Below are 17,959 nucleotides of genomic sequence, written 5' to 3'. Positions count from 1 at the left end.
ATCTTGAATAGTCAATCAGAAAGACATTCTCCTCCATGTTTTCCACTGCTAGGGTACCCAGTAATAGACTTGTTTATGACCAACCTCAACAAGTGCTTGGGATTTCTCTCCGAGGCTGGCGGAAGTGCAGGTTCTATCACAGATGCTTTTCTTCTTCCCTGTCTGGTCACCTCCTATATGTGTTTCCTCTCATTCCAGTGGTGCTCAGGAAGCTGAAACTGGATTAAGCGTCATTTAGCCTCATTGCACCAGCATAGCCAAGACAATATTGGTTCATGGATTTTACATCAGCTGTCCATCCATTCATTGATAACTCTACAACTTGTTATAGAACTTCTGCACAGAACAGGACAGATCTCTCCATCTGAACCTCAGATCTCTCCACCCTACTGTGTGAATGATCTCTGTCTGAGCACTCATGAGAAATTGTGCTTCCAAGAGGTCTAGGCCTTCTTGATGAGCAACAGAAAAGAATCCACTAGAGCAGGTATGCATCGAAGTGGAAAAGATTTTCTGTTTGGGCACAGTCCCACAGTTTATTTCTCCATCATATTGAGGTTATGCGTGTGCTGGACTATCTCCTGCACCTGAAATCATCAGGCTTCGAATAGTTCTATGAGAGTTCACCTGGCTTTTATTTCAGCACTATGTCCACCAATAGAGATGTTTTACATCTTCTCTCCTCTTGTTTCTCAATTTTGAAAGGGCCCAACCAATACTTACCCTCCTGTGTCTGCTCTGGTACCTCTGTGGGATTTAAGTGTAGTTCTCTCTATACTCATGGGTTCCCCTTTAGAGCCTATGCAGACAGCTTCTTTATCTTTGTCATCTGTGTAACTGGTATTTTTGGTAGCAATTACTTACACGAGGAGTGTTTCAGAACTTCAGGCTCTCATGGCTGACCTTCCTTTTACAGTCTTTCTTGAGGACAAGGTATCCCTTAGGCCACATCCTAAATTTGTTCCTAAGGTAGTATCAACCTTCTATCTAAACGAATCGTAACCTTCCGGTGTTTTTGCTGAAATTCCATTCACATAAGGAGGAGCAAGCACTCCATATGTTGGATGTTCATAGAGTACTGATGGGTTTTTTGGACCTCATTAGACCTTTCAGATCTTCCTCCCCAGACTCTTTGTAGCCTAGCTGAAAGAACTAAGGGTCAACCAGAGTCATCTCAGCAAATATCACACTAGATTTCTGAATCTATCAAACTCTGCTACCAGCTCCCTGAAGTCTCTCTTTGGTCAAGAATAGTGGTTTGCTACACCAGAGCTCAGTCCACTACTTCAGCTTTCTTGGGCAATGTTCCAATAGCTGATACATGCCCTGTGGGAAATGGTCTTCTGGGCATACTTTTTCTAATCATTCTGCCATCACTCAAGCCTCTCATGATAATGCCAACTTTGGCAAGTGGGTACTATAGTTTTGGTAAAGATTATCCAAAATTCCTCCACCCATAAAGGAACTGCTGTTGAGTCACCTATGGTAGAATGTAAATGTGCACAATCACTCAAAGGAGAAAAAAACAGTTACTTACCTTAGAGTAACTCTTCTTCTTCGAGATGTGTTGTTTACATGTACATTCCATGACTCTTGCACCTTCTCTGCTACTTTGGATTGACTTATAGTGGTGCAAAGGAATGGAGAGGAAAAGGGCAGCATGCCCCTTTTATTGCCCTCACCTGAGAGCACAAGGAGAACAGGGGTACATGCGCCTCCTAGTAGTATTGCTGGTAAGTCTCCAACTTGAATGCACTGAATGCACACATACCTACAATGGAATGCATATGTGCACAATACATCTCGAAGAACAGTTACTGTAAGGTAAGTAACCTTTTTTCTCTTTTCACCTTGCATTGTTGTTTATTACTTGATTGATTTAAAACTCAGGATAAATAACATAAAATATCATTTATATTCAGTTTGGACTTCAAATTACCATGAGTTTTAATATGGTTCCTGTATTACAAAAGAAATTTTAAATTACATTAAAATATATTAATTGAATACTTTGTTCATTTTTATGTTGCATCATTGATCTTACTTGAAACAGTTGAAGGTTTTAACTATTTCTTTCATCCATAACATTGTAGCATTGTAACATTTTATTTTTCAAACCACCTATATTTCAGCATTATATTCCTGAATATCCATAACATAAATTAAAAAACCCTAATGTAATATATTCTTTCTTCTGTGGTTTAGATGAGGAGCCTTTCTTAATTCTGGCTGACCATCATGAAATAAGAAAAATTAGCACTGATGGATCCAACTACACTTCATTGAAACAGGTATAATCACAGTAACATTCTCTAAGTTTCATTTTAATACTCTTATTACTATTTAAAGTATGTAGTTGAGAGAAAGATAATCCGAGAACTGTTATAGTATGTGTTGCAGAATAATGCAGTGACCTCATGTATATAGTGATGTTTACAGTTTCTTAAAATGACTATTCTGATTGAGATTTTGATTTGTATTAATATCCAGGCAATTGTCTGTTGACTCACTCTGAAATCCAAAAATGTGTGTTCTTTCAACTTTCCAAAGAGATGTCTACTTTTTCGAGTGTTTGCATATGTTGATTATACTGCGAGTGAATATGTAAATTTCATGCACTGGTGCTGGAGAGTTTTCCATAGCAATACCCATAGAGGCAGTCACGCTTGCACCTTGGCTTCCCTCGATTGCCAAGCCAAGGGTATACAGGGTGAAACCACCAGCCCCCCCATCCTTCATTGCCTTCTTATTGTTGATGATTGAAGCGTGCTTTTCATTGCTGGTTTATCTGTGAACTACATTTGTATATAGTTAGCTAGTTCTTAGTTAGTGGTACTTGTTTGGGTACTTTGTATCCTTATTTATTGATTTTTTTTAAAAAAAATATTATTGTTGAATAAGCGGCTGTCTTCAGGCTTCACCAACTATCAGGGTAAGCATCTGCCAGGGTCCCCTGGCTTTAAGCCTTGTTCTGGGTGTCACACAGTGTTGCCTGTTACTGATCCTCACTCTCTCTGTTTAAAGTGCATGAGTGGTGTCTGAGTTGCCATGGCTTCGAAACTAAAATGAAAAAGGAGAGAGAAAATACATCCTCGTGGAAACTGCTCTTTTCGCTGAGCACGCTCGGCCTTCAGAACCAAAAAAAAAAGGATGTCTTTGACTTCTTTAAAATCCTCTACCACAGAGATAAGCCACCCAATACCAAAGATAGACCGTACCCAATGGATCCCCACTCCCTGGTAATTACTCACAGAGGGTCTCAGACATTGACTCTGGTACCCATTCCAGGACCGTCGAGATCACATACTTTGTTGGTGGCAACAGTGGATCCATCACCCCTGCTTATTGCAGGACAGAGGGATCTGCTGCTATGGACAACAGTAGAGACCTACACAACTATGAATGGCCTGTTAGTACTTTTGCCATTCATTCAGAGAGAGGGCTATCTACTGGTGCTGTCGCACATGGTGCAAGCTTCAGCATCGACACTGGTGTCTTCCATGGTGCCCATGAGCTCAGGTCCGGTATCATTTTCCTCAGGTTCTTCATAAACAGCACCTAGACCACTGGTACCCACTCCACCTCCGCACATGGTACTGGTAGCTAGGAAGCCTCCCATGCTGCTTTGTTACTGCAGTCTTGATGCAAGTCCCAGTCCCAATCTATGCTGACTCCTCCCAGTATTACACCACCACTCTTACTCCTCGTCAAACTCCGAAGTGGTTCCTGTGGTTCCCATTTCAGGGAATCCAGGGCATCCTCTGGAACTCATTCTCACTGAAAGTGAGCAGGAAGTTGAGAGATTGGGGTACCTGGTCCAGACATAGCTGGCCTCCGGTACTGTATCAGCCTCCCCTTTGTCTGTGCTGGCCTTCGGGGTGCCTCCAGCATCAAGATCCCCGCTTCTGCATAGAAATACATCACTAAGAAGGGAGGTTTTCCAATCTAGTAGAGAGAGACCACTTGTTGTCAGTACCAAACAGCTGCTGGACACTGAATTAAGAGTCCTTTCTCAGTGTGCCTTAGACCAACTCTCTACCACAGTGGTACAATACCAGCCTCAAGAGAGTCCTGCCTTTTCTCCCTTAAATACCTCATCACTAGATAAGGCTCTGGTCCCAAAAGCTTCTTCCCCGGTAGCAGATGATTTTAAGGTTTACCAGGAGCTCCTGAAAAGATGGCTATATCTCTAGGGATGCAGATGGAGCTGGTGAAGGAGAATCCTTACAATCTCGGACATTTTCACCTGGTTATATCTGGAAAGGTAGCCCTTTGTATAAATGCAGTGATAATGCAATTCACTTTGGCAAACCCCTTTATTCATTACGCCTGTGGGAAACCACACAGAGTGTAACTATCCAGAGGTTCCAGCTGTTCTATCAATACCCCACATCAAGCTCTTGGTATTGCCAGTGGTGAATGAAAACACAGCATACACATCAGCTTGTATCTTGCTGGCCCTTTCCTTCCCTTTTGGAGCAAGCATCCCATCACCTCAAATGGTGTGCTAAGCAGAGTAGAATTGGGATATATTCTGAAAGGTCAATCTGTCCCTTTTTGTCCTCACCCACCCCTCCCTTCCCAGTCCCTTTTCAGAGACCCATCTCACAAGTCTGTATTAAAGCAAGAAGAACAGACTCTACATTATTTGGGAGCTGTACAAGAATTGTCTCCTCAACACTGGGACAGGGAGGTTTACTCTTGGTATTTCCAGATACCAAAAGCCACAGGGGGCTCAGGGCCATTCTAAATCTTTGGAACTTAAATAAATACATCAAAAGATTATAGTTCTGTATGGTGTCCCTTGCTGTAACTATAACATCTTGGGATCTGGGCAGTTTGTGTGCCTCAACCTACAAGTGCCTACTTTCATGTTGCAATCTGCCTTGGTGACAGAAGGTTCCTAAGGCTCATGGTAGGAGGAGATCACTTCCAGTTCACCATACTACCCTTCGATGTTTTATCCATGCCAAGATTATTCACCAGGTGCATGATGGTGGTATCAGCCTATTTCTGCCATTGGGACAAGCATGTGTATCTGAATGAATAGTTGGAATGAGACAACTCCCATCAGCAGGTGGAGAGCAGTTTCCATTGGATTCTCTTTCTGTTCATCCACTTAGGCCTGAAAATGTATAAACAGAGAAAAAAATCAATCATGTCATCAATACAAAGATTAGAGTTCATTGGAGTGGTCTTGGACTTGATGTCAGCCAGGGCTTATCTGCCACAGCCAGGTTTCCAGTTGTAATAGGACCCTTATTTGTTGTTCAAAGATCAGAACTGCCTAGGCTCCTGGGAAACATAACTGCTTATGCATATATGATCCCTTATGCCAGACTGCATCTCGGCAGTATGCAAGAATGGCTCAAGTCAGTCTACCATTTTCAGCTACACCACTTAGACAAGATAGTATGGATACCAGCCAGGATATAGTCATCTCTAAATTGGTGGATGAACCAAGACAACATGGAAGTGCGAAAAGGAACAAATTAGGTTTTCCAATTGGATAAGTGTTAATAGAATAATCCCTTTTTCTTGCGTCCAGGGAGTGTTAGCTTACTATTTTTAATGCAAGCTTCTTTTCAGGTCAACTTTTAACTTGAACAGTATTTTTCAGATAAGGACATTTGCTTATTCTTAGCCAACCAACAATTTATTAATCCACCCAGAACAATGAACAGCTCATCACTTACATGCAAACACAACCAATGTCCGTGGTATGTACTACATACACATTACAGTCTTGCATTCTATAATCACAGAATAAAGTTGAGGCTCAGCAGTTATATCAAAGAAAAATGCATATTACCAAGATTTCTTATTTCATTTACTTAGGAATTGAGAATTTATTATCATAACACATTTATCACACTTCCAAGGATGTGCTGGTCTTTAAGGCCCCTTTAAATGTGTGTTTACTCCTCTTTGACTGAACTAGTCCAAAAGACGCAAGTTTAGAATATTAAAAACAATTGTGCAAAGTTATCATTTTCAGTCTCTCCTAGGTCAGTTTGCTTGGACTTATAAAGGAGTTAAAATCTAAAATATGGTTATTTTGAGGTCTCACTAGAGAGTGTAGACTCAGAAAGATAACCTTCAGTTATTTATGATAAAGAATAAAAGGGGAAAAAAATCAAAATGAAATCTCAACACTTCTTATCCTGTTAACTCTGGGATGGGAGAATGTCCTTTCCACAAAGCTGGTCCAGGAGTTAGTTGCACTTAGGATGCTGCAGCTTCTTTTGGGTCCAGTCAACTCTCTTGAGCACATGGTGACCTCAGTTTTATGTAACCTAGTTTCAGGCTCATTAGAGGGGTCCATTGTCTGCTTCCTATTGGACACTTGTCAGGTGGGTCATTAGATTTCATTTCTCTTATTTTCACTGCTGCTTCCATTGGTATCCAATGGATGGCTTTTTGGTGTATAACAAATTTAATTTTTATTGGAGACTTTTAAAGTTTGATTAATTTCAATGAGTTTATTTAATTATTAACTTCCATTATTAATTGGGATTCTCCTCTTTTAAGCAATTTCTTTTAATATTTCAAAGTTATACCTTAGTTTATATCTTTTAACTTACCTTCCTTCCTATTATTTCTAAGATGCAATAATTAGTTACAATCCAAACCAACAAAATCCTTATAATCTTCTAAATTGGGAGGACATACTCACAAGGCAAGCAAATGTGCAGCTTCTAATTTGGGATGAGAGACAGATTATCCATGGTTTTATTTGCTGTGCAAGGAAAGCAATGTGCAGTTTATGCATTGCGGTGAAACATGTGGCCTGGATTTCTTGGGGTAACAGATAGTTTGCCCAATTTTATGTTCAATCCTGCAATCACATTTCTAGTTTACATAAGAATATAAGAATGGCCATACTGGGTCAGACCAAAGGTCCATCCAGCCCAGTATCCTGTCTACTGATAGTGGCCAATGCCAGGTGCCCCAGGGGGAGTGAACTTAACAGGTAATGATCAAGTGACCTCTCCTGCCATCCATCTCCACCCTCTGACAAACAGAGGCTAGGGACATTCCTTACCCATCCTGGCTAATAGCCATTAGTGGACTTAACCTCCATGAATTTATCGAGTTCTCTTTTAAACCCTGTTATAGTCCTAGCCTTCACAACCTCCTCAGGCAAGGAATTCCACAGGTTGACTCTGCGCTGAGTGAAGAAGAACTTCCTTTTATTTGTTTTAAACCTGCTACCCATTAGTTTGCTTAACTCACTAGAACTGGAAATGCCCCCACCCATCTATTTATTCACTCACAATGTGCAATGCACCAGTTTGCTCAGGAAAGCAGGGTGTCACCCTTCTTGGTAACTTTAAGTTCTTTTTAGCTAGACTGAGAGGGAGAAAAAGGTTGCAAATTATGAGAGAGATTGATGCCTACATAGTTAACAATAATCTGATTTAGCCATGTTAGTTTCTCTTCTTAGGGAGAGGAATTCCTGACCTAGGCTGATATGTGGGTCTTTAGACAAAGTTTCTTGAATGATATGAACCATTTGCTTCATTATCTTTACTTTCTAGGCAGATCCTATTCTGGGATAAACAGAGATGAATAGCTTTATTGATTTTGATTAGGGCCAGAAGGAATATGTAGTTATTAAACATTTAAGACATATCTGTTCTATATATCCCTTGCACACATGTGCAGAGGAGTCTCGTTCTCACTGGTTCTCCCCTGTATTACCTTGGGAATGGACACTTCCACCATGGGGTGGAGAGGGCATTTGGACAACCTGCAGGCTCATGGCTTGAGGTCCACTCAAAAGGCTAAATTAAACCTAAATCTCCTTGAGTTTGCTTAGAATACCCAGAGCGTGTCAGCAGTTCCTGCCATACATTCAGAGGACTATCCAGGTGCTCACTGACAACAGCACAGCAGTGTTTTATGTGAACAAGCAGAGGAATGCCAGGTCAGACAGCCTGTGTCAGGAGAAATGAGGTTGTCAAATTTCTACATACAGAACTTGTAAACTCTCATGGTTTTGCTCCGTCCAGGAGTTCAGAATGTCCTAGCAGACCGCCTGAGCAGGTTTTTGAACCTGGATCATAAATGGTCTCTCAACACAACCATTTGAAGATCACTGTTTCAAGTAGGGAGAGTTCATACAGTGGATTTGTTCGCAATTCACTTGAACTGGAAGTGTCCTTAATTCTGTTCAAGAAGGGGTAAAAGTCTCAAGTACATCTCAGACAGTTTCCTGTTACGTTGGGACAAGGGCTTGCTGTATGCATATCTACTGTTTCTTAGAAAGAAGGAGGCACACATGGGACATAAATCTCTGAAGTGGGGGGCACAGCAAAAAAAAATTGTAAACCTGTGCCTTAGTAAATGGAAATATTTCTCCATCTGGGATGTTAGCCAGAGTACATCTCCTATGCCATCTACAATTCAGAAGATTTTGAACTCTTTTACATCTTAAAGAGTCAGGTCTGGCAGTCAGCTCCATTAAGGCACATCTGGCTGCAATTTCAGAATGTCACCCTCATATTACTGGAAGGACTGTTGTTGTTGTTTTCTTCTAATACTGTGACAACCAATTTCCTAGAAGGTCTTGCCAGGCTGTTCTTCACCTATCAGGAATCCAACTCCACCTTGGGACTTGAATTTAGTACTGTCAGCTCTTATTTGACCTCCATTTGAGCTCTTAGCATCCTGCTTATTGGTACACTTCTCAGTGAAGGTAGCCTTCTTAATAGCCATCACCTCTGCGAGGAGAATGGTAGAGTTACATGCCCTGGTAAGAGATCCTCCATAAACCATATTCTACAAGGACAAGGTGCAGGTTGGGCCACACCCTAAATTTCTTTCCAGAGTAGTGCCTCAGATTTTCACCTCAGTCAGTCGATATACTTACCAGTCCTTCCCCCCCCACAAAACCACATGTTCACAAAGATGAACAAGAACTCCATACTTCAAATGTACTTTCAACGTCCATACTTTCAGGCTTCTTCCCAGCTTTTTGTATCCTATGCAGAATGAATGAGAAGTCATCCTGTCACAACACAACAACTCTCCAAATGGACTACCAGCTGCATTGTTCTATTATGCTCCCTGAGAAGCTTTCAACATATTCAATTAGGGCACACTCGACCTCCATCCAGGAAACACTCCCATTGTGAACATCTGCAGAGCAGTGACATGGTCCTTTGTTCACACATTGCTAGACACTGTGCAATTACTTCTGCATCAAGGGAAGATGTGATTGATGGGGAAAGTAGTCCTACAGTCCTAGCTCCACTTCCATCAAAAAACATTTGGGAGTCACCTTCAATGAAATGGATATATGCAATCACTAGAAGAAAACAGTTACTTTTCTTTTGTAACTGTTGTTCTTCAAGATGTGTAGCATATGTTAATTATATAGCCAAACCTCTTTCCCCAAAGCATCAGAATCAGTGATCTAGAGTCTAGTTCAAAGGAACTGAAGGATGTTACAGGGCAGCTCCCCCCATTATATCCTCAGCTTGGACCATGCAAAAAGCCAGAGTGCATGTCTGTCTGCCCCTGTGGGTACTGCTAGGGAAATCTCTCCAGCCCCAGTGCATCAGATGGGTACCCACACCATTATACTGACCAACTGTTGTTGTTCAAGAAGGTGAGTAACCATTCCCTCTCTCTTTGTATATTATTTGGGCTAATTACTATCCATTTTATCGATTCACACAATTCATGAAAACATCCCAAATGTACTGTACTATAAATGTATCCATAATTAGTCTAAATTATTGTAAATATACTAGAAGTCAGAAATATTTTATTCTTAGTCTTTCTTTGAGAAAATACTTCCTAAATAGAAACACAGACACCTGCTAAGGACAGAGGTATTTTTTCAGCATTTTTGTATCTTTGCAGCTATTCGTCACCTATCTGTGGTTAATTACCATATGTTTTATTCTGAAAATCATTTTTAATAAATGATTTGTTTCAGAACTAATCAGATAATTAAAAAATACTACAAAACCTGTCTCAATAGAAATTAACAGTAGCAGTAAGCAGAGCCATGCTTTTTCCTGACTTCTTGTATATCTTAATGTCACAGTGGAGGTGTTCAATTTCACACAGGAGTATGTACCAAATTAATCACCTTGCATTAATTATTTGACTGTACATGAGTTCTATTAGAGAGCATAGCAAACAACATGATATTAGTGTGTCTCGTCTTCTGAAAAAAAAAAACTTCAAATTACTTTTGGGTAAGGTGTCACTGTTTCTCTTTCCTTCCTACACCAATATTACAGTCAGGAGAAAAAATGCAAGTTTTCTGTATGAGTGGTGTTGGCAGTTTTCCTCAGGGCTCCACCAACCTTGAGTTAACAGTCCCCCCACTATTACACTAGAGCCCAGATAGCTCCAACCAAAGAGGACATCTGAATTTTGGCTCCTACATCTTCACGTCAGTCTCCGCCCTACACTAGTCTGAGTTCTACTGCTGCTGTTCTGAGAAGTCACTGGCCTTTGTCCTCGGGATGATGGTGCCTTTAAAGTCATCTGGATTTGAAAAAGAGGAAAGAGGCCTGAACCAGCAGAACAAAGTGAGATATCTTCCTCCTCAGGCTACTTTTTTGTCCCTCCTGCCTAGATAGCTCTTTCTCTCTGTGTCTCTTGTGAGATCAGAGATCTCTCAGGTCCACCTCCCTCATTTAGACATTGAAGGGGACAGTGAGGTTACAGCTCTCACTAAAGGGATGTGCAAGGCTCTGACAGAGATGGGCAACCACTCTCCTCTACCTGTAAAATCTGTGCTTCCCTAGCCTAATAGCTGTTCAATAAATACTCACAAGGAGAGGAACTAGGAGCTGGGATTTCATTCAATGACCACTAAATTGCTATGCAACTCTTTCCATTCCAGCATCAGCTCTTCTCCCTCTCTGTCTCCTTCTTCCTCACACACAACCAGTGCATTTTTGTCCTCCCTTCCTATGTTCCTTTACTCTTCTATTACTGCTCCCTCCATCATCAAACCTCCATGATTTCCCTAGACTGAGGGAAGGTCAACGGGCAGGGAGGATCATGGCCACCATCACAGAGCTAATACCACTTTAAAATCTCTCCCTACCCTTTACTAGAAGCATTGGGGACAACTAATTAGTCCAAGAGGAAATAAGGATCCTGAACAATGCTTCAGAGCAGGAAGGAGAGATGTTTTATGGTCAAAGTACACTTCCTGTCTCCCCACTCCAAATGAAACTGGGCCACTTTTTCTTGAAGATGCTGAAGCTCTGGTATTCCTGGTATCCTTTTCCATGTTACCTGAACCAAAGAAAAAATAAACAGAGACAAGCAGGCCATTTCCTATCAGTCTGGATATTGAGGAAATTTTACGGGAACTTAGAACATCCAGATGCAGAGCCTATTTTTCACAAATTCTTGGATCGACTTGACCCATTACCAAAATGTGAGGGTTTTAGCCTTGTATTCATACAGCCTCAGTCACCTTTCTTAAGAAGTTGTCTTTATCTGCAGACTGTTCTACGTCCCATAAGGATGCCTATAGCAGAAATCTGGAAACAAACTTTAAAAAAAATTGGTAACTGAGGGTGTTGTAGCTTTCACCGCAGTAATCTATTGTGCCAAAGCTCTGGTTGTATCACTGTGGGTTTGGGTGTGGGGGGTGGGCGGCTAATTCTATACAATCCAACAGCTCTGAATTCTCTGAATTCTTTTAATGTTGTGCTCTTTGATTTAGTCACATTTTCTCCCTACATTTTGACTGACAGTCACATAGGTTGGACTCTGGAATAATGCATTGCCGTAAAACTTGCAGATCAAGCAACCACTCACTACCACTTCATTTAAAGACTAGATTTTTTTTCTGACTCCATGGATCCACCTTAATAATCAAAATAATTCCTTTACGTTGTATGGAAGCCTTATATATCCTGTTCTCTCTTACTAGAAGGATCTTGGGATGTTTGGAAATACTCCAAACAGAACCTTTTTCTGACCAAAGATCCAAATGACATACAGCTCCAAATAATCCAAGTTTAGGTTGAAGCTGGCTGATGACACTAAGATGGCAATGGAAAGTTTGTGATCGCAGAGGTATATTCTCCACCCCATTCCCCATCCATTATTAGTGAAGCAATATTACCAATGAACATCAGTTGATCTCATTTTCTTCAGGGTCTTGTGTTCATCTCTTTCACAGAAATATCTTGGTTCATTCACTTTCCCATCGCTTCCCATGTTAAGTGGAAGAGACCTTCTTATTCAGCATTTCAGAGAAAATTTCAGAGCAGCTTGCACTTTCTCAAACCCATTCGTTTGGATGTTTAGTTTAAGATTGCTGAGGTTTTATTCAATCATACAGTGGTCACCATTAAAAGACAACTTTTACCCATGGTTAGAGCAGGTAATCAATTGTGTGTAAAATGACCATTAAAAATATCTGTGATTTATTCATGGTTAGGAGCATTTCCAGTGTGCCACTTTATACTTCAGTCTCATTTCAGATCCTATCTGTGGTAGTTGCAGCTGTTCATACTCAGATTTCTGGTCTGCCATACGTGGATGATTGACTAGTCCTTGCATGATCTCCACAAGAAGCAATAGTTATACTTTGAGACTTGGTTTAGCTGGTAGCCCATCAGAATTTCTGGTGAACTTTGAGAAAAATGAATTGGTGCTTTCTCAGCTGTTAGTCCATCTCAAAAGTGATCACAATACCGGCAGAGGTATTCCCTCTGAAGAAATGAATCTCACCAACAAAGAGGGAAGCAAGCCTTTCAGATGTTGAAGTCATGATATATTTCACAGTCTATGCACAGGCTGCTGTTACTGATACCCCTTTTCCAGTCCCCTGAGAGCACCTCTTTCAAGTGGCAGGATCATGCTTCCACTTCTCCTTGGGATGCGGCACCACACACCAACCACTCCCTGACAGTTTTCTCCAGATTGCACCCCACCGTGATACCTAGCAGCCCTAATAGAGTTAGCATCTGCAAGTTTTCTTTAAGGAGCCCGTGAACAGTGATATTATACAGTAACACAGAGGCATGTTCTCCGAAACAAAATGTGTATTTAAAATAACATAGTTCCATATGCATATTATCTTACCCAGGACTGGCATTCCCCACAGATCTGTAGGTGGACCTGCCTTAGCCTGAGGTTCCCTCATTGTCCTGTTGTAACCTGCTTGATGCAGACCCTGACTCTTAATCAGTCTCTCTCTGGGTCACCCTGAAGCATGCTCTTTCTGTTTCTCCCTGTGACATCCACCAGTTCATAGAATCAAAGAATATTAGGGTTGGAAGAGACCTCAGGAGGTCATCTAGTCCAATCCCCTGATAAAAGCAGGACCAACACCAACTAAATCATCCCAGCCAGGCCTTTGTCAAGCTGGGCCTTAAAAACCTCGAAGATAGGAGATTCCACCACCTCCCTAGGTAACCCATTCCAGTGCTTCACCACCCTACCTAGTGAAATAGTGTTTCCTAAGATCCAACCAAGACTTCCCCCACTGCAACTTGAGACCATTGCTTCTTGGTCTGTCATCTGCCATCACTGAGAACAGCTCAGCTCCATCCTCTTTGGAACCCCCCTTTCAGGTAGTTGAAGGCTGCTATCAAATCCCCCCTCACTCTTCTCTTCTGCAGACTAAATAAACCCATTTCTCTCAGCCTTTCCTCATAAGTCATGTACCCCAGCCCCATAATCATTTTTGTTGCCCTCCACTGGACTCTCTCCAATATGTCCACATCCCTTCTGTAGTGGGGGGACCAGAACTGGCCACAATACTCCAGGTGTGGCCTCACCTATGCCGAATAGAGGGGAATAATCACTTCCCTCCATCTGCTGGCAACGCTCCTACTAATACAGCCCAATATGCCATTGGCCTTCCTGGCAACAAGGGCACACTGCTGACTCATATCCAGCTTCTCGACCACTGTAATCCTCAGGTCCTTTTCTGCAGAACTGCTGCTTAGCCAGTCAGTCCCCAGCCTGTAGTGGTGCATGGGATTCTTCCTTCCTAAGTGCAGGATTATGCACTTGTCCTTGTTGAACCTCAACAGATTTCTTTTGGCCCAATCCTCCAATTTGTCTAGGTCACCCTGGATCCTATCCCTACCCTCCAGCATATCTACGTCTCCCCCCAGCTTAGTGTCATCTGCGAACTTGCTGAGGGTGCAATTCATCCCATCATCCAAATCATTAATACAGATATTGAACAAAACCAGCCCCAGGACTGATCCCTGGGGCACTCCGCTTGATACTGGCTGCCAACTAGACATCAAGCTGTTGATCACTATCCGTTGAGCCCGACAATCTAGCCAGCTTTCTATCCACCTTGTAGTTCATTCATGCAATCCATACATCTTTAACTTGCTGGCAAGAATACTGTGGGAGACTGTAACAAAAGCTTTGCTAAAGTCAATATAATCATATCCACTGCTTTCTCCATATCCACAGAGCCAGTTATCTCACCATAGAAGGCAATCAGGTTGGCCAGGCATGCTTGCCCTTGGTGAATCCATGTTGACTGTTCCTGATCACCTTCATCTCCTCCAAGTGCTTCAAAATTGATTCCTTGAGGACCTACTCCATGATTTTGCTGGGGACTGAAGTGAGGCTGACCAGTCTGTAGTTCCTTGGGTTCTCTTTCTTCCCTTTTTTAAATGTGAGCACTATATTTGCCTTTTTCCAATCGTCCAGGTCCTCCTCCGATCACCACGAATTTTCAAAGGTAATGGTAATGGCCAGTTGAGCTGACCACTTCTCCCCTCCCTTTCTGCCAGGGGCACCTTTTAACAGATCAGTGGATTTTGATCTCTCTCTTAGCCCAACAGCCCTTCCTCATGGTGTGACTGAGGAGTCCCTCTTCCCAGCTATTAATCTGGCTATTGTTTGAGAGAATGTTCCTTATTTAGGCCATTGGTTTAGCTGTCCCGAGTGGTTTCTTTAATAACAAACCCTTTTTTTGATCTTACTGTGCACTCAGGCATGGTACTTGTGAAAACTGTGCACAGCAACACATGATACTTGTAAAAATACAAATATTTCCCAATTCTCACAATACAGATGCTCGAACAGGCACAGTGACTATGTTTCAGGATTCCAATCCACATCTACACTCCCTCCATCACTAGTGGAATTCCAAGGTGGAGGGAGGACCTTGGACACTTTGTCAGATACTGGGAGGAATTGCCCACAAAAAAAAAAAACTTTAAAGGAAATGACTTTGTAGGATCCTCACAAGAGGATAGGCATATTGGACAACAACCATTAAAGCTATGGGTGTAACTTCTTTTCATCGAGTGATTGCTCAGTGTTTATGGTTCAGACAATAGGCAGCTTTTTGCAATGGTTACCTCTCTTCCACTCCTGAACTTCTTCAGTTCATGCCTAGTGGACTGTTAAGTGCCCAACACTACAGATGGTTTCTTTTAGAAGAGTTAATTCATTTTTCCCACCGCCCTTCACTGCAGTAGTGCTCTGCCTTCCTCTGACCCAACACAATATGGATTCATCCTTCTAAAATCTGAAGATAATTGTGGCCCCATCAATGTGACACATCAGAATATTAGGAGGTTATGGTTTGATTATAAGGCAAGACTTTGAGTCTCAAACCACAGGAGGGCTCTGCCCTTTCTGCTTCTTGGTCGCTTTCTTAAATATTGCTTCTAGAGCTCAGTTAAGACCTCTCTCATCTAGAAAGGTAGGAACCTTGGTTGATTAGGGAATATGGGCATGAAAAGTCTCTCCCTCATCTGCCACCCAGGACCACAATTTGATTGGTGTAATGATGCTTTTCTATTGGTATGCTATACATAGCTTCCAAAACTCCTAGCATAGCTACGCTATGGTCATGTAATCTTCCCCCATCAATCATTGCTATCATAATGGGACTTTCAGTAGAAGAGTCTATGCAACGTTTGTTTGTTTGCCTAACCCAGTGGTTCCCAAACTTGTTCCACCGCTTGTGCAGGGAAAGCCCCTGGAGGGTCGGGCCGGTTTGTTTACAGTACGTCCCTCGGCCCGCGCCGCTTCCAGCAGCTCCCATTGGCGGACATGGCAGGTAAACAAACTGGCCTGGCCCTCCAGGGGCTTTCCCTGCACAATTGGCGGAACAAGTTTGGGAACCACTGGCCTAACCTATTTTATGTATACCTATCATGATAGCATCTGGCTGTTAGGGAGCCCTTTGCTTTGGCTGAGTGCATAGGAAAGCATTTCTCATAATATGTTTCATCTTTGACATAGTCTTTGACTTAATTTCTGTGTCATCAGCCTTCCTCACCATTTGGTAAGAAGAAGGTTATTATGTCTTCATTCCTGGACATAGGACACTCAAATCAAACAAGCTCTGATTGTTGTTCTCTTTCAAAGACTGGTAGTAGGTCTTAAATAAAGCTCAGAAGACTAAGCAGAAGATAAAAGAAACCAAATGCAAGAAACCAAACTCCTTTACTTTTCTTGCCACAGAAATCACTCCACATTATGACACTAATTGGGATCAGACTTCAACTAGCCCTTCTCAAGGCTGTTCAGAACCAAACCAGGCAATGAAGGCAACAAAAATAGCAAAAAAAAAAAATCATACAAGTTTCCACTCTCCAAAATAGCAAAATTCACCATTTTGCAAGAAAATTCCAAATGACCAGTGAGTGTTATTTGTGGTCTTGTATATCTACTAGAGAGAACTCATCAACTTCAGCCAGCATACCACTGCTCTCCTTTTCCCATCTCATCAAATTCAAGATAACAAAGTTATTGGCAGCTGTAAAACACCTTGCAGACATTCAAGCAATAAAGCCTGTCTCAGCTGGAGACTTCTAGCTCTTTGTACCATAGTTTGCTGTTGTTCCCAGTTTTGTTTACTATTCTGATTATGTTTACAAATAAAATATGAAACCTAAAACGCATAAGTACTACATAAATATACAGTAAGTATAATACATCTTTTGATATGAATAATAATAAATGCAGTGGTTACTTTGTATTTTGAATACCATCAAATATTTTGTATTCAAACATATGTGAAAAAGTGGACCTGATTGTTTTCCTTTTTAGGGGCTAAACAATGTGATTGCAATAGACTTTGATTATAGAGAGGAGTTCATCTATTGGATTGATTCCAGCAGACCAAATGGCAGCAGAATAAACAGAATGTCTTTGAATGGAAGTGACATAAAGGTAATTGGGAACTAATAATAATATTACAAGAATTAGGGAAGTATTAATAAATAAAGTTAAGATCAGATAGAAAAAATACTGTGTCTGGTCTTTATTAAATCCCTAAAATGTGATTAATGTTTCTTTTTCATAATAGAAGTCCAAGATCCATTTCTGTTTCTCAGCTAACATGCACCTGATTAAACCTGAGAACTGTGACCTCTGCAATGTAATAAAAATTTCTAGACTAGAAATGCAATAATTAATCCAGAACTAATCAAAAGAATTGTGTCCCTGAGCCAAATGCTATGTGACTTAAAAGGTGGTTCGGTATAAGACTTATATTGTGTATAAATTGATCAGTTAACAGATGTAAGTCAAGCAACAGTGTACACTGATCTAGCAATCTGGAGTATAACTTCTTCCATAATTTGTGATTTATGTGCTAGTCTGTGCCTAGTCTGCAGCAATGCTGGAGTTAATTTAATGTAATTGCTATGGAAAATCCAGAGCAAGATCATGTCCTTGCTTCTGCACAGCAAAAGTTCTGTCTCTGGCAGTAGAGCAAGTTCAGTGTTTCAGCTATTACTCATCTTTGTTCATTTAAACCATTTATTTTTCTTAATTTGGGGAAACTAGTGAATAGTTTTTTTTATACTCACAGTCTCTCTGAGTCTGACCTGTCCTGGGAATCAGTGACGCTGTGATGGGATTCAACTCACCTCTGTGGCACCTCCTGCTGGCTGTCCTGAGAATTAGTTTAGTTTGCTAGTGCGCCCTCATCTGGTGACTTCTTGCCACCATCACATCTGCTCCAGGAAGTGTG

The 17,959-nt window shown here is 41.4% G+C and overlaps 1 protein-coding gene across 1 annotated transcript in view; it reads left to right on the top strand.

Moving 5' to 3' along the window:
* LRP1B (LDL receptor related protein 1B) overlaps positions 1 to 17,959 on the top strand; it is a 1,292,938-nt gene that overhangs the window by 1,051,859 nt on the left and 223,120 nt on the right. Inside the window, exons 57-58 of the mRNA XM_074967293.1 lie at positions 2,206 to 2,291; positions 17,032 to 17,154. Of these exons, the coding sequence (XP_074823394.1) occupies positions 2,206 to 2,291; positions 17,032 to 17,154 (209 nt within the window). The remainder of the gene's footprint in view (positions 1 to 2,205; positions 2,292 to 17,031; positions 17,155 to 17,959) is intronic.

The sequence above is a fragment of the Natator depressus genome, chromosome 11 (assembly GCF_965152275.1).
Source record: "Natator depressus isolate rNatDep1 chromosome 11, rNatDep2.hap1, whole genome shotgun sequence".
Taxonomy (NCBI): domain Eukaryota; kingdom Metazoa; phylum Chordata; order Testudines; family Cheloniidae; genus Natator; species Natator depressus.
Note: the sequence above shows the minus strand (reverse complement) of the source record. Positions and strands in the feature narration are given on the sequence as shown.